Source organism: Ornithorhynchus anatinus, chromosome 1 (genome assembly GCF_004115215.2).
Source record: "Ornithorhynchus anatinus isolate Pmale09 chromosome 1, mOrnAna1.pri.v4, whole genome shotgun sequence".
In the NCBI taxonomy this organism is placed as follows: Eukaryota; Metazoa; Chordata; class Mammalia; order Monotremata; family Ornithorhynchidae; genus Ornithorhynchus; species Ornithorhynchus anatinus.
Window position 1 is genome coordinate 61,806,332 of NC_041728.1, and position 26,588 is coordinate 61,832,919.

General features: G+C 45.2%; 1 protein-coding gene across 1 annotated transcript; it reads right to left on the reverse strand.

Annotated features, from left to right (window-relative positions):
- Nucleotides 1–1,386: 1,386 nt before the first annotated feature.
- On the reverse strand, nt 1,387–11,259 carry HSP90AA1 (heat shock protein 90 alpha family class A member 1). Its single transcript, XM_029064594.2, has 11 exons — nt 11,160–11,259; nt 7,494–7,655; nt 7,040–7,406; nt 6,427–6,560; nt 5,708–6,028; nt 5,377–5,542; nt 4,833–5,023; nt 4,572–4,719; nt 3,625–3,893; nt 2,270–2,603; nt 1,387–2,096 (listed from the first exon to the last, which is right to left on the reverse strand). Exons 2-11 carry the CDS (start codon nt 7,653–7,655, stop codon nt 1,987–1,989), a joined length of 2,202 nt encoding a protein of 733 aa, XP_028920427.1. The 5' UTR covers nt 11,160–11,259; the 3' UTR covers nt 1,387–1,986.
- Between the last annotated feature and the right edge of the window lie 15,329 nt (nt 11,260–26,588).

Here is a 26,588-nt window from a genome sequence, read left to right on the forward strand (position 1 = left end):
ATAAATTTTAGGCTTTAAGAAAATATAAGGGGTGAAAGGGCCTTTTGACGAGCTGCTTTACCCAAAGCTATTTAATCTAAAATAATAAAGGGTTATAGATAGCAACACTTAAATCATACATTTAATTACAATTCTTAGTTGACTACGCAACTACAAACCTTGACGAATTCCCCAACACTGCTTCAGCCAAAATTTGAAGCGAAGCTATGCATTGTAGAACTGACTGTAGCAGACTCTAAATAATAAAGTTGGTATTTGTTAAGTGCTTACTATGTGCAGAGCACTGTTCTAAGCGCTGGGGTAGATACAGGGTAATCAGGTTGTCCCACGTGAGGCTCACAGTCATCCCCATTTTACAGATGAGGTAACTGAGGCACAAAGAAGTTAAGTGACTTGCTCAGTCACACAGCTGACCAGTGGCAGAGCCAGGATTCAAACCCATGACTGGGATTCAAACTCTTAATGGACAGTGCATTTAACTTTCAACCATTTAATTGACCAATGGGATTTATTGAGCACTTTCTATGTGCAGAATACTGCACAAAGCACTTGTGAAAGTACAACAGAATTAGACACAATCCCTACCCTTAACAAGCTTATAGTCTCAATGCAGAGACAGACTAATATAATTATATAATTTAAAGATATGTGCTTAGTGCTGTGGGGTGAATAATCTTGAATAACAATTCAAACACACAAGGGAATGGAAATGAGTATAAAAGAGAAAAAGAAATCACTTTTTTTGTTCATCACTGTGCAGTTTCCTAATCAGGCTAGGATATTTCCATATGTAGAGTGGGTGCTCACCTAAATATAACAAATCAATTTTGCCAGATGTTTGGAGAATCATGTCCTAATAATGTCCTAATATTCATGGTATAGATGGGTTGAATACGGCTAACACTTATTTGGCTCTACAAAGAACAGAGGAAGAGGTAAGACAGGTGGTAAATTCCCCCCCCCCCCAGCAAAAAAAAATTGCACTAGCTGATAAGTATCTACAAAACTTCAATGGTGAGAGGAGGTGGTGCAAATAAGCATCCTGCAGAGAACTGGAAGAACATCAGCAACAATCATCTCAACAGATGACAAATTAGATGCCTGGAACAGGGTATTTTAATATTTTATGCTTAAAACAGGGCGAGACTTTGGTTGAATTTGTAGTGTTAAATTTTAGGCTTTAAGAAAATACCGGGTGTTGAAGGGCATTTTGACGAGCTGCTTTATCCAAAGCATTTTCGTTAATCTAAAATACAGATTTTAGATACCAAACCTCATAGCATGTGTTTAACTCGACTTCTGGGTTGACTACACAACTACAAATCTTAAAAATTGCTGACTTCAAAAGGTGAGTCCCAACTCCTCCAAAGAAATTCACTTCATAGGTTACCTTAAACACACTTTATTATTGTCAAGACATCCAGGATTTTCATTATACATGCAGATGTTGTTAGTCGTCAAATACATGTCTAAGTATTCTAGTCTATCATATAATGCAAGCTGAACTTGAAAAAAACAAACAGATAATTTTATAAACAGTTTGAGAGACTTCAAAACAGTGACTTGGTGAGGAGAAATGTAATGCCTTCCCTTCCCACTTCTAGACCCTCTTGATAGCTAGCTACTGTAAATGATCAGACCGCATGGTGTTTACAAGATAGCATTAGATTACAATTTGTACATATAAGGAAATAAGCGTTGCAGTCTTGAGGGTGGGGAGGGAACAATGCCAATTACTAATTCTTAAACACCTAAAGGCATCTCAGAATTGATTTCCAAGTGTAACCCTTAAATGACATGTTTATTTCACACGTTTTTAGAAACAAAGAAGTAATGTAACAAAAATAAAGAGAACATCTTTGAAAATATCAGACGGAATGAAGACAAGCCATTTTCAAGTATTTTTTTCCATCAACATTCAGAATATACAAAATAACTTATTCAGACTGGTCTAAGAAACTTGAAGCCCTTTATTAGGTAGCTCCTTTAATCTACTTCTTCCATACGAGAGGTATCTTCATCTCCTTCCAGAGGTGGCATTTCTTCAGTTACTACTGCACTGGTTTCTTCAGAAGCAGGATCATCTTCATCAATGCCTATTTTAGAATAAAAGGCAAAATGTTAGCAAGATTTTCTCTTTTGCCCCAAATATTCATTGGTAGCTTCCTTTGAAGCTAGAAAAAGGGAAAAAGAAACTATGACCAGACTGACATCTGTTGAGGACGTTATGACACTATAGTAAATCACTGTGCGTCGAACAATTACTTACCGAGTCCCAGTTTGATCATCCTGTAGATGCGGTTGGCATGAGTCTGGGGGTCTTCCAGACTGAAGCCTGAAGACAGAAGCGCAGTCTCATACAGTAAGATGACAAGATCCTTCACAGACTTATCGTTTTTATCATCCTCTGCTTTCTGCCTCAAAGTTTCAATAATGGAATGGTCAGGGTTTATCTCCAAGTGTTTCTTTGCCGCCATGTAACCCATTGTAGAATTATCTCTTAGTGCCTGAGCCTTCATAATTCTCTCCATGTTAGCTGTCCAGCCATATGTGCTTGTGACAATACAGCATGGGGATGTGACCAATCTGTTTGACACGACCACCTGCAATTAACAGAACATGTTTTGTTTTGTTTTTTAAATGGTGTTTGTTAAACGCTTATTATGTGCCAGGCACTGTACTAAGATACATAGTTGTCAGGTTGGACACCGTCCCTGTTCTGCCTGGATCTCACAGTCTTAAACCCATTTTACAGAGGAGGTGACAGACGCAGAGAAGTAAAGTGACGTGCCCAAGGTCACCCAGCAAGCAAGTTGGGTTGCTGAATTTCCGTGAAGAAATCAGTTGACACAAGCAACATTTTTACACTGTGGTGTCAATCTCAAGAGGGAAGTGAGGGTTTTGACAATGTAGCCACTGCTGCCATCTGTGCCACTACTAAGCGAGTTGCCAACCTTAATAAAAACCAAATGGAGTAATCTCAATATATTGGAATCCATTTCAAGAAGTCAGCACCAACGGACTTCAATGATCAAAATTAGAACTATTAAAGAGTCCCGCTTTAGTTTTTGAAATCACGATGCACATCAAGATTCAGAGGTTTGAACCCCCAAAATTCACCTTTCACACCAAAAATTACTATGCACAGAGCTTCATAACTTGTCCAGGTGACACTCCAGCGTGGCCTAGTGGAAAGCGCACAGACCTGGGAGTCAGAGGATCCGCATGGGCCTTAAGCCCAGCTCTGCCACTTATCTGCTGTGTGACCTTAGGAAAATCCCTTACCTTCTCTGGGCCTCAGTTCCCTCCTCTGCAAAATGGGGATTCAATATCTGTTCTCCCTCCTACTTAAGACTGAGAGCCCTGAAAATCATGTATCATCACCCCCACGCTTAGCACTGGGGTTTGGCACATACTCAGTACTTAAAAACAATTGTAATTATTATTATTATTACAACAATGTTAGGGAAAAATATTCAAGTTTTAGTGACATCTTTAAAATTTACATTTAAAAAGTTAGGAAGCGACAGACTGAGGATAAATCCACATCAAAGTTGTACCCTTGAATAAACATTCAGGACCAAAGCAACTTTGACCTTGATAAACCACTAAATAAGCTTATACCTTTTCAACTTTCTTTTCAAGTATATCTTTCATGATTTTACAGAGACTTTCAAATTTTGCTTTCTTTTCCTCCTGCTTCTTTTTCTCCTCTTCATCTTCTGGGAGTTCCAAGCCCTCTTTGGTTACAGACACTAAGGTCTTGCCCTCAAATTCCTTTAGCTGTTGAACACAGTATTCATCAATAGGTTCAATCATGTAGATTACTTCTAGGCCGTGTTTCCGAAGACGCTCAACAAAAGCGGAGTTAGCAACCTGGTCCTTCGTTTCACCTGAAAGTTCAAGAAACAGTCATTCTAATATCCTTCAAGTAGAACATATTAGTGGGTGCAGAGGAGAATATGCCCATCTCCCATTAATTATGAATATAACACCAATGAGCAAATAAAAACACATTTTGAAAAACAACAGTAGATAAATCCCAGGCTCTGTTTTAGTCTCCCTAGGTATCCAAATCCTAGGAAGGGATTACATGTACTGAGTGCACCTGTTCTCCCTACCAGTCATTTTGCAGTGCATGCTGCTGGGCACGAGCAGACGAGAGAGTGTGGACGGCTCAGCACAAATCACTACTACTGGAAAAAACAATAAGTTCATGTCCAGTTAACGGAAGGACATGCCGTTCTTCCCTTACCATTGGTATCTAATAAGTATATACCCCAAGAAGCAGGGGCATATATACCCCAAGAAGCAGGGGCACATGTTTTCAGGGACACCGTGTTTTAGGACTAGCACACTCTGGGTTATACATGATCAAAACTCAATTTATAAATCAAGACTGTTAAACCATTCTAGTATAAAAAAAGTACTATTAACCCAAAGGGAGCAAGAACACATGACCTAAATCCAAAATGTCAAAAGATAAGAACGAAATTCAGCTTCTAAACATGAAATTGAAATCCTGAAAAGACAAAGTACCAATCTAAGAACAAAAAGTTTAGAGTTAGTACCAGTGATATAATAGATGTGCTTCTGGTTCTCCTTCATTCTAGTGCAATAATCTTTGAGGGAGACCATCTCATCTCCAGAGGCAGAAGTGAAGTATCTCAGCAACTCTGAAAGTCTCTTCCGGTTCTGAGAATCTTCATGTATTCCAAGCTATAATAAAGACATGTAATCAACAGCTTTTAGTGCTGGTAGAGCAAAAAAATACAATTACCCAAATGTTAAGACTTTATACAACTATAATCTGGTCAGACATGCCAACAGACCTTGACGTTCTTCGAGAACTGCTCATAAAGCTTCTTGTAATTCTCTTTATCTTCTGCCAGTTCCGTGAAGAGTTCCAAGCATTTTTTGACCAGATTCTTCCTAATCACTTTCAGAATTTTGCTCTGCTGCAGCATTTCACGGGAAATGTTTAAAGGGAGATCCTCAGAGTCCACCACACCTCTAATGAAATCTGGAGGAAAATGAGGTTGAATATTTTATAGCATCTAACAATAAAGCATAATTAATTGAAGTACTCGCTTCTCCCTATAACAGGACTGATGTTGTTGAAAAGCCACATGCTTTCTCATGCTTAATGAAAACACATCTTAAGGCAGAACTGGCTGTGCACAGAGCGTACTGAACTTGAACAGACATTTTCTACAAGCTGAGTGCTTTTGGCCAGTTGTCCAGACTTGTTCAGAGCAGTACCACAAACAATTTATCATTTAATTATGTAAATTAAGTAGAAAACAACTGGCGGTTACTTATACGGCTACTGTATCGCGGTATATAGCCACTAGTAGGAAACGTTGTTAGACTTACTCAGATACTCAGGTATTAGTTCCTCACAGTTATCCATGATGAAAACTCTGCGTACATATAACTTAATATTATTCTTTTTCTTCCTGTTTTCAAACAGGTCAAAGGGTGCACGTCTTGGGACAAAAAGAAGGGCTCTGAATTCCAATTGTCCTTCAACTGAGAAGTGCTGTTAAAACAAAAAAAAAAAATAGAGAGAGAGGTCCAGCATCTTTACTCCGTACTTTGTCAGCCCACATTCCCTTCAGTGAGAAAATATTATGAAATGTCTCAGGCAAACAGCTTACTGAACATAAAACTGATCTCAGTGGGAAAACAGCTGTAGAGAACTTACTTTTACAGCTAAATGGTCTTCCCAGTCATTGGTCAAGCTCTTATAAAATTCTCCATATTCCTCATTAGTAATATCATCAGGATTCCTAGTCCAGATGGGTTTGGTCTTGTTGAGTTCTTCCTGGTCAATGTACTTCTCTTTAATTTTCTTTTTCTTTTTTTTGTCAGCATCTTTCTTTTCTTCTTCCTCTTCTTCAGAGCCAACGTCTTCAATCTCCGGTTTATCTTCAGTCTCCTCCTTTTCCTCTTTCTCTTGCTCCTCCTTTTCTTCTTTTTCCTCTGCCTCATCATCACTTACCTCTTTATCCCGCTCTTTCTCCACCTTCAAGAAAAGTTAAGGGTATGATGTTAAACATGATTATGCCATAAATACAGAGACCTCAAGCTAGGTTTTTCCCAGACCCATGCTGAGATCGAGTGGTAATCACTTAATAGGCCTATGCAGACTTACAAATAAAACCCACATGCACAAAAACTTTAAGACAACTGAATGGGGGCATTCAAACAAGATTTATACATCTGCCATTCTAGTAAATGTTAAAGTAATCCCAGCTTTCGGTAACCAGATCAATAAAGTACTCCAAAAAAATTCATCTATAAAACTACAAAAATCCTGCTATATGAACATTTAAGAAGCACTACTAGTACATGAATAGTTAATTTGTGAACATAACTAAGGGAGGGGAAATAAGGAGCCATAATTTGACACTTAAGACTTACAAAAAGTGTAATTGGATAGCCAATGAATTGCGAGTGCTTCTTCACAATCTCCTTTATGCGCCTTTCCTCCAAGTATTCAGTTTGGTCCTCCTTCAAATGCAAGATAACCTTTGTTCCACGACCAATAGGTTCACCTTATGTAAAAGCAGAGAGGAAATTCCTATTAGAGAAGCCACTCTAGCAATATATGTAGCCTTGTAAATTATGTATTGTTGATGTACTAAAACATTATATCTATCTTCTACTTCCAATTCCGAGGGGTGTTTTACCTCCAATTTCTATTCATCCCTTAAAATCATGAGTAAGTTTGTTTCCAATTCAAAAATCTATTTATTGTTAATATGACATTAAAATTCCTGGACAGCTACACTTTTTCAAATCTAGCCAACAACGATGCAATGCCTTTACTTGTAAAGAACCCACTGTAAATTAGGACACCTTTAAAAGTAGCTCTAAATTCTGAAATGATGGTATGATTATTCTCCTGCATCCCAAGAGCACACTTAATCCCACGTGTAATCGCCTCATTTTTACCGATTTTCTGTACAAGATTTAGAAAAACCATATCAAAACGCTATAAACATTTCTTACAGAAATAAAGAACACGACATACCGGTATCAATTCTAACAGTGAATGACCCTCCTGCAGAAGATTCCCAGGCGTACTGTTCATCATCATTATGTTTGGTGATCACTGTCACTTTTTCAGCAACCAAGTATGCAGAATAAAAACCGACACCAAACTGACCAATCATAGAGATATCTGCACCAGCCTGCAATGCTTCCATGAAAGCCTTGGTTCCAGATTTGGCTATAGTACCAAGGTTGTTGATCAGGTCAGCTTTGGTCATTCCAATGCCAGTGTCCACAAGGGTAAGGGTGCGTTCATTCTTGTTTGGGATAAGATTGATATTCAGCTCTTTCCCAGAGTCTAATTTACTCGGATCTGTCAAACTCTCATATCTGATTTTATCCAGAGCCTAACAAAACAGAAACGCCACATGATCAAAACCACTGCACCATGAATAAAAGTGCATGAGCGAATTCCCTTCAAAGGAATGACTTACATCAGATGAATTCGAAATCAGCTCTCTCAGAAATATTTCTTTGTTGGAATAGAAGGTGTTGATAATCAAAGACATCAACTGGGCAATTTCTGCCTGGAAGGCAAAAGTCTCAATTTCTTCCTCCTCCATTGAATGATCCTGAGTTTGCATTTCTTCCGGCATCTATTGAGGATATTACACAATTAAATACGGGTGCACATATTGCAGACTATTTTTAGAGAGGTATTTAAGAGCTTAACGGCTGAGGCATCACCAGTTAGATTATCTTTTATTTGGGATGTGAAGACCTGCAGAAAAGATTTTGTTTTGCTCCTTCCTACAAAAACTTCAAGCTCAAGGCAGTCAAAAATTCCTGCTCAGCTTTCTGCAGTCCCGCTAAAAATGCAGTAAACTCCAACACCCCGGCCTGGATCGATTATGGATTAGAGATAAGAGGGGAGTATCGGGAGGAAATTGCATTTGAAAGGCTATTTTGTTCGCTCACCCTTAAATGATTTATGATAAGTGCATTAAGGAGCAACTGGCAGTTTTTCAATCTATGGAGACATCACCTGCCCTCTCATCTTTCCTTACGGGGAGATGGGGCGAACCCAACCCCCAGAGCCACGGCTCCTCCGGATTCTCCAGGCCTGCGATAGCTAATTAGTATTAAAATTAATAATACCCATAATGATGGTGTTTGTTAAGCCCTATGTGCCAGGCACTGTGGGGCTCAGTCGCCATCCCCATTTTCCAGATGAGGTAACTGAGGCAAAGAGAAGTGAAGTGACCTGCCCAAGGTCCCACAGCAGACAAGTGGCAGTCACCTGCACCCTGATAACCTCACTGACCACCTTCCACCAGGACGGGGGCGAGCTTGTCAGCCCGCTGTGGGCAGGGATGGGCTCTCTTGATTGCTGAATTGTGCTTTCCAAGTGCTTAGCACACAGTGAGCGCTCAATAAATACGATCGAATGAGTGAATGGGTCCCATTGAGTCGGCTGAAAACCCCTAGAGGGTTTTGGGGTCCCTTAAACTGAGTGAGGAACCTCGGGATGTCCGTTTCCTTGCCCACAACTCCATTCCCATCACGGGGCGGGGATGGTCTCTATCTGTTGCCGAATTGTCCATTCCAAGCGCTTAGCACAGTGCTCTGCACACAGTAAGCGCTCAATAAATACTACTGAATATATTCCCAGTTTAGGGGAACCCCCCCCCCCCCCCGGGCCGTACAGACTGTGTACAGACTGTGACCCCGTCGTGGGGCGGGGATGGTCTCTGTTGCCGGGCTGTGCCTTCCAAGCGCTTAGCACAGTGCTCTGCACACTGTAAACGCTCAAGAAATACGATTGCATATATTCCCACTTTAGGGAACCCCCTCCCGGGTCCTACAGTCTGTGACCTCGTCGTTGGGTGGACGGGGATGGTCTCTATCTATCCCCCCCCCCTTTCTGTGACTTTGGGCAAGTCACCGCACTTCTCTGGGCCTCAGTGGCCTCACCTGGGAAATGGGGATGCAGACTGGGAGCCCCCAGTGGGACAACCTAACATCGACCCCAGCGCTTGGCACATAGTAGGCGCTTAAGAAATACCACCCTGATTCATCCATTCTCATGGGTTCTAATCTCGGCTCCACCCCCTTGTTTGCTGTGTGACATTGGGCAGGTCACTTCCCTTCTCTGGGCCTCAGTGACCTCATCTGCAAAATGGGGATGAAGACTGTGAGCCCCACGTGGGACCAGCTCATCACCGTGTATCCCCCCAGCGCTTGGAGCAGTGCTTCGCACATAGTAAGCGCTTAAATACCACCATCGCCATTATTATTAATCACAAACACCGCCCTTGTTAATAAAGAGACGATCCCTGCCCTGAAGGGGGGGGTCACAGCCGGGGGAGGAAGGGACTCGGCCGAGTGCTTCCAACAGTGCTCTGCACAGAGTAATAATGTTGGTATTTGTTAGGCGCTTACTATGTGCAGAGCACTGTTCTAAGCGCTGGGGTGGATACAGGGTCATCAGGTGGTCCCCCGTGAGGCTCACAGTCTTCATCCCCATTTCACAGATGAGGTCACTTGAGGCCCAGAGAATAATAATCATGTTGGTATTTGTTAAGCGCTCACTATGTGCCGAGCACTGTTCTAAGCGCTGGGTTGGATACAGGGTCATCAGGTGGTCCCATGTGAGGCTCACAGTTAATCCCCATTTTACAGATGAGTGTACTGAGGCCCAGAGAATAATAATCATGTTGGTATCTGTTAAGCGCTTACTATGTGCCGAGCACTGTTCTAAGCGCTGGGGTAGAAACAGGGTCATCGGGTGGTCCCCCGTGAGGCTCACAGTTAATCCCCATTTTACAGATGAGGTCACTGAGGCCCAGGGAAGCGACTTGCCCAGTCGCCCAGCTGCCAAGGGGCCGAGCTGGATTCGAACCCATGACCTCTGACTCCCAAGCCCGGGCTCTTCCCACTGAGCCACGCTGCTTCTTAAGTGTCCCTAAATAAGCATATTTAGTAAAGATGTAGTAAATTTAGTAAATATTTAGTAAATAAGTCCTTCAAAGACGCACCCCGGCCCCGACCGCTGCCTTCAACCTTAGCTCGCTTGGGGCCCTGTCCTAAGCAGCGTGGCTCAGTGGCAAGAGCCCGGGCTTGGGAGTCCGAGGTCATGGGTTCGAATCCCTGCTCTGCCCCTTGTCAGCTGGGTGGCTGCGGGCAAGCCACTTCACTTCTCTGGGCCTCAGTTCCCTCATCTGCAAAATGGGGCTGAAGAGACGGTGAGCCTCCCGTGGGGCCAGCTGATGACCCTGTCTCTCCCCCAGCGCTTAGCACAGGGCTCGGCACCTAGGCAGCGCTTCACAAATACCCACATTACGATTATTATGAAAATGGGGATGAACTGGGAGCCTCCCGTGGGACCACCTGATGACCCCGGATCTCCCCCAGCGCTTAGAACAGGGCTCGGCACCTAGGAAGCGCTTCACAAATACCAACATTATGATTATTAGTTGCCATTGTTTTTACGAGGTGTTCTTCCCCTTGACTCTATTTATTGCCATTGTTTTTGCCTGTCCGTCTCCCCGGATTAGACCGTAAGCCCGTCAAACGGCAGGGACCGTCTCGATCTGCTGCCGACTTGTTCATTCCAGGCGCTCAGTACAGTGCTCGGCACAGAGTAAGCGCTCAATAAATCCTATTGAATGACTATTAAAATGGGGATGAAGGCTGTGAGTCTCCCGTGGGACCAGCTGATGACCCCGGATCTCCCCCAGCGCTTAGCACAGCGCTCGGCACCTAGGAAGCGCTTCACAAATACCCACATTCTTACTATTCTTATTTTTAAAATGGGGATGAACTGGGAGCCTCCCGTGGGACCACTTGATGACCCTGTCTCCCCCCCCAGCGCTTAGCACAGCGCTCGGCACCTAGGAAGCGCTTCACAAATACCCACATTATGATTATTATTAAAATGGGGATGAACTGGGAGCCTCCCGTGGGCCCAGCTGATGACCCTGTCTCTCCCCCAGCGCTTAGCACAGCGCTCGGCACCTAGGAAGCGCTTCACAAATACCCACAGGATGATTGTTATTCTTATGGGGCAGCAACCATCAGCCTTCCCGTCCCCCTCTCCCTCCGGAGAATGGAGCAAAGGTTAAAAACAAAAAGGGGCCAAGCGGTGCCGGCCGCGTTACCTTGAGGAGGGCCCGCGGGCCGCCGGGCGAGGTGAGAGGCCGGAGCCAACGGTCCCCAACGGCCGGCGCCCAGGGGCAGGAGCGGCGGAGAGAAGGCGGCGGGGGAGGGGGGGGGGGTGCGAGCGGCGGAATGGGGCGGGGCGGGCCTCCGGACGCCTCCCTTTTATAGCCCCGGCCGCGGGGCCCCGGCCACGGCGGCCTTTCCAGAAGCGTCGCGAACCTTCCGGAAGAGAAGGGGCGCGAGCCCCGGACCCGCCCCCCGCCCCGCTGACGCCGCGCCAGCCCCGCCTCAGGCAAGAGGGGGGGGGGGGGGGGGACCGCGGGAGCGCATGCGCACGCGCGCCCTTGCCCCCGCCCTTAGGCCGTTGGCGGCGGCCGCGGCGGATGGCGCCTGCGCACGCGCGCTCTTCTCCCCCCCGGCCCCACCCCGCCCGCCCTTCGGCTGGTGGCGGCGGGAGGGGGCAGGGGGCCGGCCGCGAGGGATGGCGCCTGCGCCCGCGCGCTCTTGCCCCCGCCCCCCCCCCCGCCCTTAGGCCGTTGGCGGCGGCCGCGAGAGATGGCGCATGCGCACGCGCGCTCTTTCCCGCCCTTCGGCTGTTGGCGGCGGGAGGGGGGGGGGCCGGCCGCGAGGGATGGCGCCTGCGCACGCGCGCTCTTCTCCCCCTCCTCCCACCCCGCCCGCCCTTCGGCTGTTGGCGGCGGGAGGCGGGGGCGGGCACGAGGGGCGGTGCATGCGCACATGCACTCTTTTCCCCCCTCCCGCCCTTCGGCCGTGTATGCGCACGCGCGCTTCTTCCCCCGCCCCCCCCTTCGGCCGTTGGCGGCGTTGACGGGGGCGGCCGCGAGTGGCGGCGCACGCGCGCTTTCCCCCCTGCCCGCCCTTCGGCTGTTGGCGACGGGGGGGGGGGGGGGGGGGGGGGTGGCGCTCTTTTCCCCGCCCTTCGGCCGTTGGCGGCGTATGCGCACGCGCTCCCTCTCCCATTCATTCATTCATTCATTCATTCATTCGTATTTATTGAGCGCTTACTAGGTGCAGAGCACTGGACTGAGCGCTTGGAATGGACAATTCGGCAGCAGATAGAGATAATCCCTGCCCATTGATGGGCTGACAGTCTAATCGGGGGAGGCAGACAAAGTCATGGGTTCAAATCCCGGCTCTGCGACTTAGCTGTGTGACTGTGGGCAAGTCACTTCTCTTTGCCTCAATTCCCTCATCTGTAAAATGGGGATGAAGACTGTGAGCCTCACGTGGGACAACCTGATTACCCCGTATCTACCCCAGCGCTTAGAACAGTGCTCTGCACATAGTAAGCGCTTAAATACCAAGATGATGATGATTATTAAAAATAGCAATAAATACATCTCAACAAAATTAATAGGGTAATAAAAATATATTCAAATGAGCAGACGAGTACTGTGCTGAGGGGTGAAGGGGAGGAGCAGAAGGAAAGGGGGGAAAAGGGGCTTAGTTGAGGGGAGGTGAAGGGGGGAACAGAGAGGCGGCAGAGGAAAAAGAAACTCTCTTGGAGGAGGTGAGCTCGGCGGGAGGAGAGAGGTCGCGAGGGACGGCGCATGCGCACACGCGCTCTTTCTCCCCCGCCCTTCTGCTGTTGGCGGCTTAGGCGCACGCGCATTTTCTCCCCTTCTCTCCCCCCCCCCCCCCCACCTTTGGACGTTGGCACCGTTGAGGGAAGAGGCTGCGAGGAACGGCGCATGCGCACACGCGCCCTTTCCCTCCGCCGCTTTGGCCGTTGTCGGCGTGAGGGAAGCGGCCTCGAGGGTGGCGCATGCGCACACGCGCCCTTTCTCCTCCCCCCCCCCCACCTTCGGCCGTTGGCGGCGTAGAAGCACAGTGGCTCAGGGGAAAGAGCAGGGGCTTGGGAGTCCGAGGCCCTGGGTTCGAATTCCGCCTCTGCCGAGTGTCAGCTGTGTGACTGTGGGCAAGTCACTTCTCCGTGCCTCAGTTCCCTCATCTGTAAAAGGGGGATTAACTGTGAGCCACCCGTGGGACCACCTGATGACCCTGTATCTACCCCAGTGCTTAGAACAGTGCTCTGCACATACTAAGCACTTACTATGTCAGCCTTCTCTCTGACCTCCCTTCCTCCTCTCTCGCCCCGCTCCGGTCTATTCTTCACTCCGCTGCCCGGCTCATCTTCCTGCAGAAACGATCTGGGCATGTCACTCCCCTTCTTAACTCCAGTGGTTGCCTATCGACCTCCGCTCCAAACAAAAACTCCTCACTCTAGGCTTCGAGGCTCTCCATCACCTTGCCCCTTCCTACCTCTCCTCCCTTCTCTCTTTCTACCGCCCACCCCGCACGCTCCGCTCCTCTGCCGCCCACCTCCTCGCCGTCCCTCGGTCTCGCCTATCCCGCCGTCGACCCCTGGGTCACGTCCTCCCGCGGTCCTGGAACGCCCTCCCTCCTCACCTCCGCCAAACTGATTCTCTTTCCCTCTTCAAAACCTTACTTAAAAATCACCTCCTCCAAGAGGCCTTCCCAGACTGAGCTCCTCTTCTCCCTCTACTCCCTCTGCCATCCCCCCTTTACCTCTCCGCAGCTAAACCCTCATTTTCCCCTTTTCCTTCTGCTCCTCCACCTCTCCCTTCCCATCCCCACAGCACTGTACTCATCCGCTCAACTGTATATATTTTCGTTACCCTATTTATTTTGTTAATGAATTGTACATCGCCTCGATTCTATTTAGTCGCCATTGTTTTTACGAGATGTTCTTCCCCTCGACGCTATTTATTGCCATTGTTCTCGTCTGTCCGTCTCCCCCGATTAGACTGTAAGCCCGTCAAACGGCAGGGACTGTCTCTATCTGCTGCCGACTTGTTCATCCCAAGCGCTTAGTACAGTGCTCTGCACATAGTAAGCGCTCAATAAATACTATTGAATGAATGAATGAAAAGACCGACATTATTATGCGCACGCGCTCCCTTCCCCCACCCCGCTGCGGCCGTTTGGCGACGTAAGGGAAGCGGCCGCGAGGGACGGCGCATGCGCACGCGCGCTCTTCCTCCCCTCCCCTTTGGTCGTTGGCGACGGGAGGGAAGCGGCCGCGGAGGACGGCGCATGCGCGCGCTCTTTCCCCGCCCTTCGGCGGTTGGCGGCGTTAGGGGAGAAGAGAAGCGGCCGCCAGGGACGGCGCATGCGCGAGGGGTGGGGGCCGTTATTCATTCATTCATCCATTCATTCATTCAATCGTATTCACTGAGCGCTTATGGGGGTGCAGAGCACTGTACTAAGCGCTTGGAATGTACAGTGCGGCAACCGATAGAGACAATCCCTGCAAAACAACGGGCTCACAGTCTAGAAGGGGGAGACAGCAAAAGAAGTAGGCATCAGTACCATCAAGATAAATAGAATCATAGATATAGGCCTATCATTTATTAAATAGGGTAATACATTTTATCAAATGTATAAAAGAGTAATAAATAGCAGCGTGGCTCAGTAGAAAGAGCCCGGGCTTGGGAGTCAGAGGTCATGGGTTCGAATTTCGGCTCTGCCACTTGTCATTCATTCATTCAATAGTGTTTATTGAGCGCTTACAATGGGCAGAGCTGTGTGACTGTGGACAAGTCACTTCACTTCTCTGAGCCTCAGTTACCTCATCTGTAAAATGGGGATTAAGACTGTGAGCCACACTTGGGACAACCTGATTCCCCTGTGTCTACCCCAGCGCTAGAACAGTGCTCTGCGCATAGTAAGCGCTTAACAAATATCAACATTTTTATTATTATTATTACTTCCCAAGCACTTAGTACAGTGCTCTGCACACAATAAACGCTCAATAAATATGATTGAATGAATGAAATGCACAGATTAATAATAATACTACTAATAATGGTATTTGTTAAGCACTTACTATGTGCCAAGCACTGTTCTAAGTGCTAGGGGGGATACAAGCTAATCAGGTTGTCCCACATGGGGCTCACAGTCTTAATAATGTTGGTATTTGTTAAGCGCTTACTATGTGCAGAGCACTCTTCTAAGCGCTGGGGTAGACACAGGGGAACCAGGTTGTCCCACGTGGAGCTCACAGTCTTCATCCCCATTTTACAGATGAGGGCACTGAAGCACAGAGAAGTTAAGCGACCTGCCCAAAGTCACACAGCTGACAAGTGGTGGAGTCAGGTTTAGAACCCATGACCTCTGACTCCCGAGCCCGGGCTCTTTCCACTGAGCCACGCTGCTTCTGTACAATTCAGCAACAGATAGAAACAGTTATTTTATCCTGCCTGGATTACTGCATCAGCCTACTTGGTGACCTCCCAGCCTCCTGTCTCTCCCCACTTCAGCCCATACTTCACTCTGCTGCCCAGATCATTTTACTACAAAAACGTTCAGACCCTGTTTCCCCACTCCTCAAGAACCTCAAGTGGATGCCCATCCACCTTGGCATCAAACAACAGAGTTGCAGACAAGTTCCCTAACCACAGCAAGCTTCCTATGCTCACACATTCTTAATCATTCTTATTTAACTATATTTTGATCTTCTTAGGACCTTTATGTCTTCCCCATTAAAATGTGAGTTCCTCTATGCTCCCCAGTAATAATAATGATGGTATTTGTTAAGTGCTTACTATTTGCCAAGTACTGTTCTAAGTGCTGGGGTAGATACAGGGTAATCAGGTCGTCCCACATGGGGCTCACGCTTTTAATCCCCATTTTACAGATGAGGTAACTGAGGCACAGAGAAGAGAAGTGACTTGCTCAAGGTCACACAGCAGACAAGTGGCAGAGCCGGGATTAGAGTTCATGACCTTCCAACTCCTAGTACTACAGTACTGCATGTTGCCTAGTTGCTTAATTTGAAGATGATTCAACAAATAGTGAGACAATATCCATTTGAGCGCATCATTGAGAGAGTTTATCATTTTTAAAAAGTACTTTTAGTGGTGTTTGTGTAAAGCACTTATGTTCCAAGCACTGTATTAAGCACTGGGGTAAATATAAAATAATCAGATTGGACATAGTCCACGACCCATATGGAGCTCATAGAATTAATCCCCACCTTGCAGATGAGGTAACTAAGGAAAAGAGCAGTTAAGTGATCTGCTCCACACAGCAGACAAGTGGTGGAGCTGGGATACTGTGCATACAAAAACACAGTAATGCTCTTCTTCTGGATCCTTACCATTCAGGGTGAGCCCAGGGTGAGCCCAGCTCAGTTTCCAATGGTTAAGAGGAGATTTTAGATATGATCCTGACTGTTGGGCATGCACTTGAATTGTTTTTGTCCTAGTGGTGATTGTCTACACTGAGCCACCCACACAACTCTCAGTCCCCCTGTGGCAGGGCATGCATTGTGAGATGGATGATGGGGAGAATGAGTACAGTCTGAGCACTGTGAATATTTGTATGTAGTATTTATTACTCTATTTATTTTGTTAATGATGTGTATATCTCTGATTCTATTTATCTGCATGATGTCCACACTAGACTGCTCGTTTTGTTTTGTTCTGTTTTGCTTTGCTGTCTCCCCTGTTTAGACTGTGAGTCCGTTATTGGGCAGGGATTGTCTCTGCTGTCGAATTGTGCATTCCAAACGCTTAGTACGATGCTCTGCACATAGTAAGTGCTCAATAAATAGTATTGAAAGAATGACGGAATGGTCAAAGAACCAAATATCTGAGACCTTAGCAACAGGCGTCACTGTCCTCTTACCCATTTCCAAAGCCATTACTGGGCATGATGTTCCATGATTTAGTATTCTTGTGAAAGCCAGAGGAAAATGAAAAAGAAAAAATGAAAAGCAAAACAAAAACAGCAGCAATATTAATATATAGTTATCCTCCGAACTAGACAGACTGGAGCAGAAAAGGCATCAGAGCAGAGCATATACAAGCAAGGGGGGTTGTTTCAGGGGTCAGTGCAGTGGCGCAAAACTTCTACTTTGGGTCACATTTGGAAGGGCTTTGCCCAACAATTATCTGACTACAGTACCAATCTCCAACGGCTACTTCTCTGATGAAAAAATTATCTTCAAAACATAGTGCATCTATATCCCATCTCCACAAGCCAGCCACCCTGCATCAGGCTGCCTGGCCTCACCCAAGGCTCTGTAATTGACTCCAAACCTGGCCTGTCCCAAATTCTCATCATCATGCCAAGTTTGGTAAGAAGGGAACCAGGATGGAAATGACACTTGCTGATAACAGAGTGGATTAAAAAAAGCAATCCCCCCTCAAAAAAAAAAAAAAAAGACAGGAAGCCCGATGCCAGAAACCTCCCTTTTTTGGTCCAGAGAAAGAATATATTGCATTAAGTAGAGAAATGACTATTAACATTAACACATTAATATTTAAGAACATTAAATAGAGAAATGGCTTGTCCCCAGTTGGTATACTGGTATGAGAAGCAGTGTGGCTTAGGGGATAGAGCATGGGCCTGGGAGTCAGAAGCACCTGGATTCTAATCCTGAACCTGGATTCTAATCCTGACTCCACCACATGTATGCTGTGTGACCTTGAGTGAGTCATTTAACTTCCCTGGACCTCAGTTACCTCATCTGTAAAATGGGGATAAGAGTGTGAGCCTCCTGTGGGACAGGGACTATGTCCAATCTGATTACCTTGTATGGCACATATCAAGCACTTCACGACTACTATAATTATTATTAGTAATATATATTAATTGACTACTTCAAATGTACAAAAGATTGGCACTGAATAATAATAATAATAATAACATGGTATTTGTTAAGCACTTACTATGTGCCAGGCACTGTACTAAGCACTGAGGTGGATACAAGCTAATCAGGTTGGGCACAGTCCCTGTCCCACATGGAGCTCACAGTCTCAATCCCCACTTTACAGATGAGGTATCTGAACCCCAGAGAAATTAAGTGACTTACCCAAGGTCACCTAGCAGACAAGTGGCAGAGACAGGATTATGACCCATGACCTTCTGACTCCCGAACCTGTGCTCTTTCCATTACATCATGCTGCTTCTGTGAGCAGCATGTAATGGGAGGAGCCAGTTGAAAAAAGGAGTGGGGAAGTAAAACAGTAAATTTTAAATTTAGAGTCTGTACATGCATCAGCAGATGCAGAATTTCATACTCTATTCTAAAGTTAGCCAGAAGCCAGGGGCAAGGAAACCAGGCTTTCCCAGAAGCCACAATTTCCTGGGTTAAACCCTGTTTTTTTAATTCTCTATTACAGTGCTCTATACTAGGGATGAGTAGGTTCATGGTGCAAGTGATAATGATGAGGCAAGGATCCCATCTATGTATTCATTCAATCATATTTATTGTTATATTGTATTCTCCCAAGCACTTAGTACAGTGCTCTGCACTCAATAAGCACTCAATAAATACTGAAACAATGAATAAATTTTATTATACTCTCTCAAGCATTGAGTATAGTGCACTTCATTTGGTAAATGCTGAGAAAATTGATGTTGAGCCTGAGTTACTTGAAGGCAATAAACTTTTCAGCTACACCACTCTGCCCATTGCCCTGCCTAATATAAGTGGGTCACCTCTCTCTGGAAAACAGTTCAATGAGAGAGAGCGAAAAAGAAAGAGGATGAGAGAGAGTGAGAAAGAAAGAGAGGGGGAGAGAGAGACAAAGAGAGAGAGTTGTGAGTGGGAGGGTGGAGAAGCCACCCTCCCCCATTGTTTCCCCGGGTGCAACCAGTTTAGATTTTAAAGACAGTTTCCCCCAATCAATCAATCAATTAATCAATCATATATATTGACTGCTTACTGTGTCCAATGCACTCTACTAAATGCTTGGGAGCGTACAACATAACAATGTAACAGACATGTTCCTTGCCCAAAGAGCTTATAAGGCGAGAGTGCTAATAGGAAGAGAGAAGCAGTGTTGCTTAGTGGATAGAGCATGGGTCTGAAAGTCAGAAGGACCTGCGTCTAACCCTAGCTTTGCCATTTGTTTGCTGTGTGACCTCAGGCCAGTCACTTAACTTATCTGTGCCTCAGTTACCTCATCTGTAAAATGGGGATTGAGACTGCGAGCCCCACTTGGGACAACCTGATTACCTTGTATTTACCCTGGTGCTTAGAACAGTGCTTGGCACATAGTAAGTGCTTAACAAATGCCATAGTTATTATTATTACATACATTAATATAAATAAATTCTTTATAATATATAGTTTATAGATATGTACATAAGTGCTGTGGAGCTAAGGGTGAGGCAAATCCCAAACACCCAAAGGTCATGGATCCAAGTGCATAAACAGCACAGAAAGGAGAGGGACCCAGTGAAAACAGGGTTTTATTGGGGAAGGCCTCTTAGGGCTTTGTAGGTAGGAAGAGTGTTGGTCTGACATATATGGAGGGGGAGGGAGTTCCAGGCCAGAGGGAGGATGTGAGAAAGGGGTCAGCGTCGAGATAGACGAGATCGGAGCACAATGAGTAAGCTGGTGCTAGAGGAGCGAAGCATATGGGCTGGGCTATAGTTGGAGATCAGTGTGGTAAGGAAGAAGGGGGCAAGCTGATTGACTGCTTTAAAACCGATGGAAAGGAGTTTCTCTTTTATGTGGAGGTGGACGGGCAACCACTGGAGGTTTTTGAGGAGTAGGGATACTTAGCCTCAATTTTTTTTAGAAAAATGATCAGGACAGCAGAGTGAATTATGGATTGGAGTGGGGAGAGACAGAAGGCAAGGAGGTCAGAAAGGAGGCGGATGCAAAGTCAAGGTGGGATAAGATAAATCACTGGATTAACGTGGTAGAAGTTTGGATGGAGAGGAGAGGGCAGATTTTAATGATGTTATTTTAACGAAGCTTGAATCAACAGGATTTGTTGACAGATTGAATTGTGGATTGTGAATATGTGGATTGAATATGTGCCAAGCACTGTGCTAAGTTCTGAGGTAGATTCAAAATTATCAGGTCAGGTACACTTCCTGTCCCACATAAGGCTCTCAGTCTATGGGTAGGGAGAACAGGTTTTGAAGCCCCATTTTGCAGATGAAGAAACTGGGGCACAGAGAAGTTAAGTGACTTTTCCAAGGTCACACAGCAGGTGGATATGAAAGCTGGGATTGAAATCCAGGATCTCTGACTCCCAAGGCCGTGCTCCTTCGTCTAGGCCATGCTTCTTCTTCTACTACTACTTGAATACATATGGTCAGGAGAGTGCCTTTTTTTAATGTAAGAAGAAGCAGAAAACTACTGGACTTCTGAGGAGAGAAGATATATGCTCTGGAGTTTCAGAAATATTTTGTACAATTCTATATAGGATAAAGTTGTGTGGGGCAGGGATGGAAGACTGGAAGAAAAGAATCTGATAAGGAGCCAGTTAGAGCAAGCCAGGTGGGCTATTATTTGGTCTTAAACCAAGGCAATGAATGGGAAGGTGATGAGGAAGAAAGAGATGCTTAAAATATAATTGAGACAAATTGAAAGTGGGGGAGAATAAATAAAAGAGTAGCTTCAATGTCATGAATGTTGGGGGCAGGTTACCCCACTGTCAATGCTAAGATATTTTGATTTATTTATAGGCACTAAACCCACCACCACCACCAGAAATCCACTGTAAAAGCTTTGCTGCAGCCCAGCTAGTGGTTTTGTTCCTAATCTATGTGTCGGTAACTCTAGTTTGCCTGACCTTTAAGAAACAAGCAAATCATTATGCCAAAGTCAAGCTGTGTTGTGAAGTTCATAGCTCATTTGAACGGATTATGAGGGTTTCGCAAATAAGGCACTCGGAATTTGGGGGGTATGTGCACTGGGGAAAGTCAGCCTGGGTGAGAGCTGCACCTGAGGCCCCTGGCGGAGATGATGACTTTGTGTTCTCTGGTTACTCCGGGCCTCTGAGGCTCTCCATCTAGGGAGTGGTGTAGGCACCCCTAGAATCAGGCAATTCTGGATGAGATTCTCCTTTGGTGACCCCTCTTTGATTTAGAACAGTTTAAATTAAGTTTTTCACCTCCAAAATTCCTGAGAACTTCTCACCTCTTGCCATAGCCAACAAGTTAGGCAGATCATCAGAATAGATGTGGGGAGGGGAAGCTTTTAATAATATTTGTTTTTGGCATTTGTTAAGGGCTTATGGTATTTGTTAAGGGCTTACTATATGCTGTGCCAGGCATTGTACTAAATGCTGGGATAGATACAAGGTAATTGGGTTGGACACAGTCCCTCTCCCCCATGGGGCTCACAATCTTAATCCCCACTTTTCAGATGGGGTAACAGAGTAACTTGCCCAAGGTCAAACAGCAGACAAATGACAAAGCTGGAATTAGAACCCAGCTCCTTCTGACTCCCAGGCCCATGCTCTATCCACTAGGCCACACTGCTTCTCATCCGATGTGACGTGGCAAAATTTCTGACTAGTTTATTGCTCTGTGTAAGAGGGTGCTTAATACATAAATGAGGGGTTGATTTCCTCTCTTCCCTCCCATCTGAACATAGGTGGAAAGGAAGTGAAATGGAATGGAGAAAAGAAAATGAAAAAAGTAATTCTTAAACACTGAGTAATTCTTAAACATTGCAGTAATAAAAGTCAGCTGGAAAATTATCTGAGACTAGACTGCAAGTCTTTGAGGATATATGCTGTGGGAGTGGATGAGTTCTCCAAAAGAGTGTAAATTGAGAAGAGAAAGACTCCACACCGAACCTTGAGGTATACCCACAATTAGAGGATGGAAGGCAGAGGAAGGGCCAGTGAAAGAGTCTGAGACATATCAGGCAAAAAGGAGATTTGGGAGAGAATTGTGTCAGAAAAATCAATCAATCGATCAATTGTATTTATTGAGCACTTAGAGCATCAAGTTTTGATAGTGTTTCCAGAAGAAGAAAGCAGTGTTTGCTAGTAGAAAGCACACAGGCCTGGGAGTCAGAAGGACCTGGTTTCTAATCTTGACTCCACCATTTACCTACTGTGTGGCCTGAGGTAAGTCACTTAACTTCTCCGAACCTCAGTTACTTAATCAATCATATTTATTGAGCACGCTTATCAGTAAAATGGGGATTAAGACTGTGAGGTCCATGAGGGACATGGACTGTATCCAACCAAGCTTGTATCTACCCCAGAGCTTAATACAGTGTCTGGCATATAGTAAGAGTTTAACAAATACCACAAAAAGGGGAAAACAATAAAGAGAGTGATCTTTGTTGTTGGAGACTGCTGAGAGCTAACCTCCATTATAGTTCCAACTACAGCTGTCAAACCCAGAACCCTTAGATGGTCTTTTCAGACGCTGGTAGAGGCAACAATTCCAGAGAACAGGAGCAGGAAGCAGCTGTGTTTGGCTGCTGTCCTCTACACTGTAAGTTCATTTTGGGTAGGGAATGTGTCTACCAAATCTCTTATATTGTACTCTCCCAAGCACTCAGTAAGTGCTCAGTAAATACCACTGATTGATTGACTGACTCTAACACACTTCTGCTGCATTGTTTGGCTTCACCCTGGATTCCCTGGTGTCTCACATACACCGCCACTGGGACCACAGCTGAAAGCAGGACATTTCTAACTCCAACCAACATTTTGGCAAATGGTGAGACCAGGGGATTTGTTAGAGAGACATCCCCTCATTCATTCAATCGTATTTAATAATAATAATGTTAATGTTGGTATTTGTTAAGCGCTTACTATGTGCCAAGCACTGTTCTAAGCGCTGGGGTAGACACAGGGGAATCAGGTTATCCCACGTGGGGCTCACAGTCTTAATCCTCATTTTACAGATGAGGTAACTGAGGCACCGAGAAGTTAAGTGACTTGCCCAAAGTCACACAGCTGACAAGTGGCCGAGCCGGGATTCGAACCCATGACCTCTGACTCCAAAGCCCGTGCTCTTTCCACTGAGCCACGCTGCGAGTGCTTATTGTGGGCTGAGCACTGTACTAAGCACTTGGGGGAGTTCAATACAACAATAAACAGATACATTCCCTGTCCACACTGAGCTATTTAGAAAATCTCATGGTTTTATAGTTTAAGTGTGGCGAAGTATGTATATGTGACAGAGTTTTGAAGCACAGAGATGACATAGAGGCTATTTGAGATGGGGCGGGTCATGGAGGTGGGTAGCTAAACTTGCCATACTGCAGTCTGTAGAGCAACTTTAGCCTTAATGGATGGAACCTAACCTTTGCAAAAAGAAACTCCTTATCACATTAATTGCATTCTCACTTCTGTAAAAAGCAGCAAAAACTGCTGAAACCCTCTTATAAATGGGAATTCTGGAATAACCTAGCAAAGGTGGGACTCAGCAAAATTTATAAGCTCTGTTTCCATTGAGAATGGAGTAGCAATAACAAAGGAAAGATTCTTTTTCCATTGTTCTGAGTTATCAGTATTGCTGTCCATATAAAAAAGGTTGCGTAAATTGCATGCCCTTACAGAGCAGAAACCATGGCTATTGAGCTCTTTGAATAATATTTTATGCCTCCGATGATGATTGAGAATATTAATTTGGGTAGTACAGTCATTTTTTACGGTATTCGTTAAGTGCTTACTATGTGCCGGGACACTCTACTAAGTACTGGGGAAGATACAAGCGAATCAGATTGGACATAGTTCATGTCCCACACAGGGTTCGTGATCATAATCCCCATTTTGCAGATGAGGTAAGTGAGGCACAGAGAAGTGAAGTGACTTGCCCCAGGTCACACAGCAGACAAGAGGTGTATCAGGATTAGAACCCAGGTCCTTCTGCCTCCCAAGCCCATGCTCTATCCACTAGGCTACACTGCTTTGCTATGTCATTTCACTTACATTTCTTGAAACCATAAACATGTGTTAGTTTTCCCATTTGGGTTATATTTTACCCAAAAACACTCTGGGGGAAGGGGAATCCTAGCAAACCGCTACATAAGTTCAAATGCAAGAATTTTGTGACTGAACTTTAAGCTATTGCTAGGGGTCCTTAATAGTCAACAAGGAGATGTGCTAAATGAGCTCAAACATTTCAAAGAAACTGCAGACAGTGATGAGAGATGATTTTTTTTTTTACTGTGGCATAATAATTCAAAATTGAAAACCTGGCAGCACTGGGATGTTTTATTGAACTTGTTTATCTAATCTTCATTTATTTATACCCTCTTTCCCAAGCACTTAGAACAGTGCTCTGCACACAGAAAGTGCTCAGTAGATACAATTGATTCCCTATGACAGCGTGATCCAGAGTTATATGACATCAAGACGAAGCAGTATGGCATACTAGATAGAGCTGCTATCGTGGGTTCTAATCCCGGCTATGCCATTGTCCACTGTGTGGCCTTGGGCAAGTCACTTCACTTCTCTGGGCCTCAGTTACCTCATCTGTAAAATGGGGATGAGGAATGTGAACCCATGTGGGACAGGGACTGTGTCCAGCCCAGTTTGCTTGTATCCATTCCAGTGCTTAGTTCAGTGACTGGCAAATAATAAGTGCTTAACAAATACCATAGTTATTATTTCCCCTCCCTCTAGGCTGTAAATTCATTGTGGTCAGGGAATGTGTCTGCTTATTGTTACACTGTATTCTCCCAAGCGATTAGTACAGTGCTCTGTACACACTAAATGCTCAATAAATACAATTGAATTTACCAGAGCCATGAGGCCTGGAGCTTTCCTGATAATGGAGCAGTCCACAGATGAAAGACATCTCCAGACTGACGTTTGCCTTTCCAGCATTTAAAATGTTGGGAGGTCGTAGTGGTCTCTGACGATTGCTTGCCTGAAACAGTGAAGTACTCAGAAGACTGTTAATACTAGTAACACAACTACACGTTTTCAAATGATCTAATTTTTTTTGCATCTATTTAATACAGCACTTGCACACTGTAAGTGCTTAATAATAATAATAGTAACTGTGGTATTGGCTAAGCACTATATGTTAAGCATTGTACAAAGCCCTGGGGCAGGTATAAAATAAGCAGATCTGATACAGTCTCTGTCCCACATGGAGCTCACAGCCTAAGTGGGAGAGAAAACAGGTATTTATCCCCATCTTACAAAGGAAAGAACTGAGGCCCAGAGAAGTGAAGTTCATTCAATTCAATCGTATTTATTGAGTGCTTACTGATTTGCCCAAGGTCACCCAGCGGTCAAGGAGCAGAACTGAGATTAGAACTCAGGTCCTTTGACTCCCACGCCTGTGCCCTTTCCACTAGGTCACATTGCTTATTAAATACAATTGACAATTGACACTGACCAGTGAGGAGAAATACAGGGAGTGGAAGAGAAAGATGGGAAAGGAAAGAGTTACTGTGATGGTTTTCAAACTGTGAGAACCTCTCTACTTCTATACAATCCAAAATTAATTTAACCGTATTTTCAGTCAAAGTTTCTGAAGAGATAGTTCCAGCTCATTGGTGACAGAACTTGGTTTCAGGTTCATTGGTGACAGCACTAGGGGAAGCAGCATGACCTAGAGGAAAAAGCACAGGCTAGGGACTCAGAGAACCTGGGTTCTAATCCCAGCTCCACCATGAAACAGCTTTTTAAAATGGTATTTGTTAAGTGCTTACTGTGTACACTGGCTCTTTTCCCTCCTTTAGCCAGCAAAGTCTGAAGTCTTTTTCACCCTGTGCAGAAGGCCTGGACTTCAGACTCTTCTTCCTAGATCCAGAGGTCCAGCCCTGCCTGCCCTAGGACTCTGGGGTGGATACAAAGAAGTTCAGAGAGTTGGAGAGGTGAAGGAGGTAAAGGGAGAGAAAATGGGGAGCGGGGGGGGGGGGGGATTTAGGCCAAGGAGAGGAAAGAGAGGTATGGTGGAGTACGTAAGGAAGAGGGGGGATTAGAAAATGAGAGAGAGGGAGAGACAGAGGGAGGAAGGAAGGAAGGAACAGAGGGATATAAAGGCAAGGAGAGAAGAGAGAAAGAACCTCCAATTCTTGTTGATCACTCAGTCAATTGATCAAGTGTATTTATTGAGCACTTACCAGATGCAGAGCTTGAGAGAGTACAATATAATAAAGTTGGCAGACATGTTCCCTGACCACAAGAAGCTTGCAGTCCAGCGGGAGAGGTGAACATTAAAATAAATTATGAATATGCATTTAATCAATCAATGGTATTTATTGAGCGCTTACTCTTTGCAGAACATTGCACTAAGCACTGGGAGAGTACAGTTCACCAGAGTTGTACAACAACATTCCCTGACCACAACAAGCTTACAGTCTAGAGGAGGAGACAGACTTTCAATAAGTCCTGTGCCTAAGTCCTGTGCCTAAGTCCTGTAGGCCTCAAGTTGGGGCAAATACCAAATGTCCCAAGGTCACAGATCCAAGTACAAAGGCGATGCAGAAGGGAGAGGAAATAGGGGAAATGAAGACTTAGTCAGGGAAGGCCTCTTGGAGGAGATATGATTAATACAATCACATTAATACGAATAGGTTGGCTTAAGCAGAGCAAAATGAGGGTGCTGGGTTATAGTAGGAATTCATTGAAGTAAGATAGGAGGGGATAAGGTGACTGAGTGCTTTAAAAGCAAATGGTAAGCCGTTTCTGTTTGATGCAGAGGTGGAT

What these genes read in the sequence shown, in the direction of transcription:
- HSP90AA1 (XM_029064594.2), bottom strand. Translation starts at nt 7,655, where the DNA reads ATGCCGGAAGAAATGCAAACTCAGGATCATTCAATGGAGGAGGAAGAA. An exon ending in GCTATCCAATTACACTTTTT is followed by an intron (nt 6,029 to 6,426) that starts GTAAGTCTTAAG and finishes CTTTTCTTGAAG; the next exon opens with GTGGAGAAAGAGCGGGATAA. An exon ending in GATGATCAAACTGGGACTCG is followed by an intron (nt 2,097 to 2,269) that starts GTAAGTAATTGT and finishes ATTCTAAAATAG; the next exon opens with GCATTGATGAAGATGATCCT.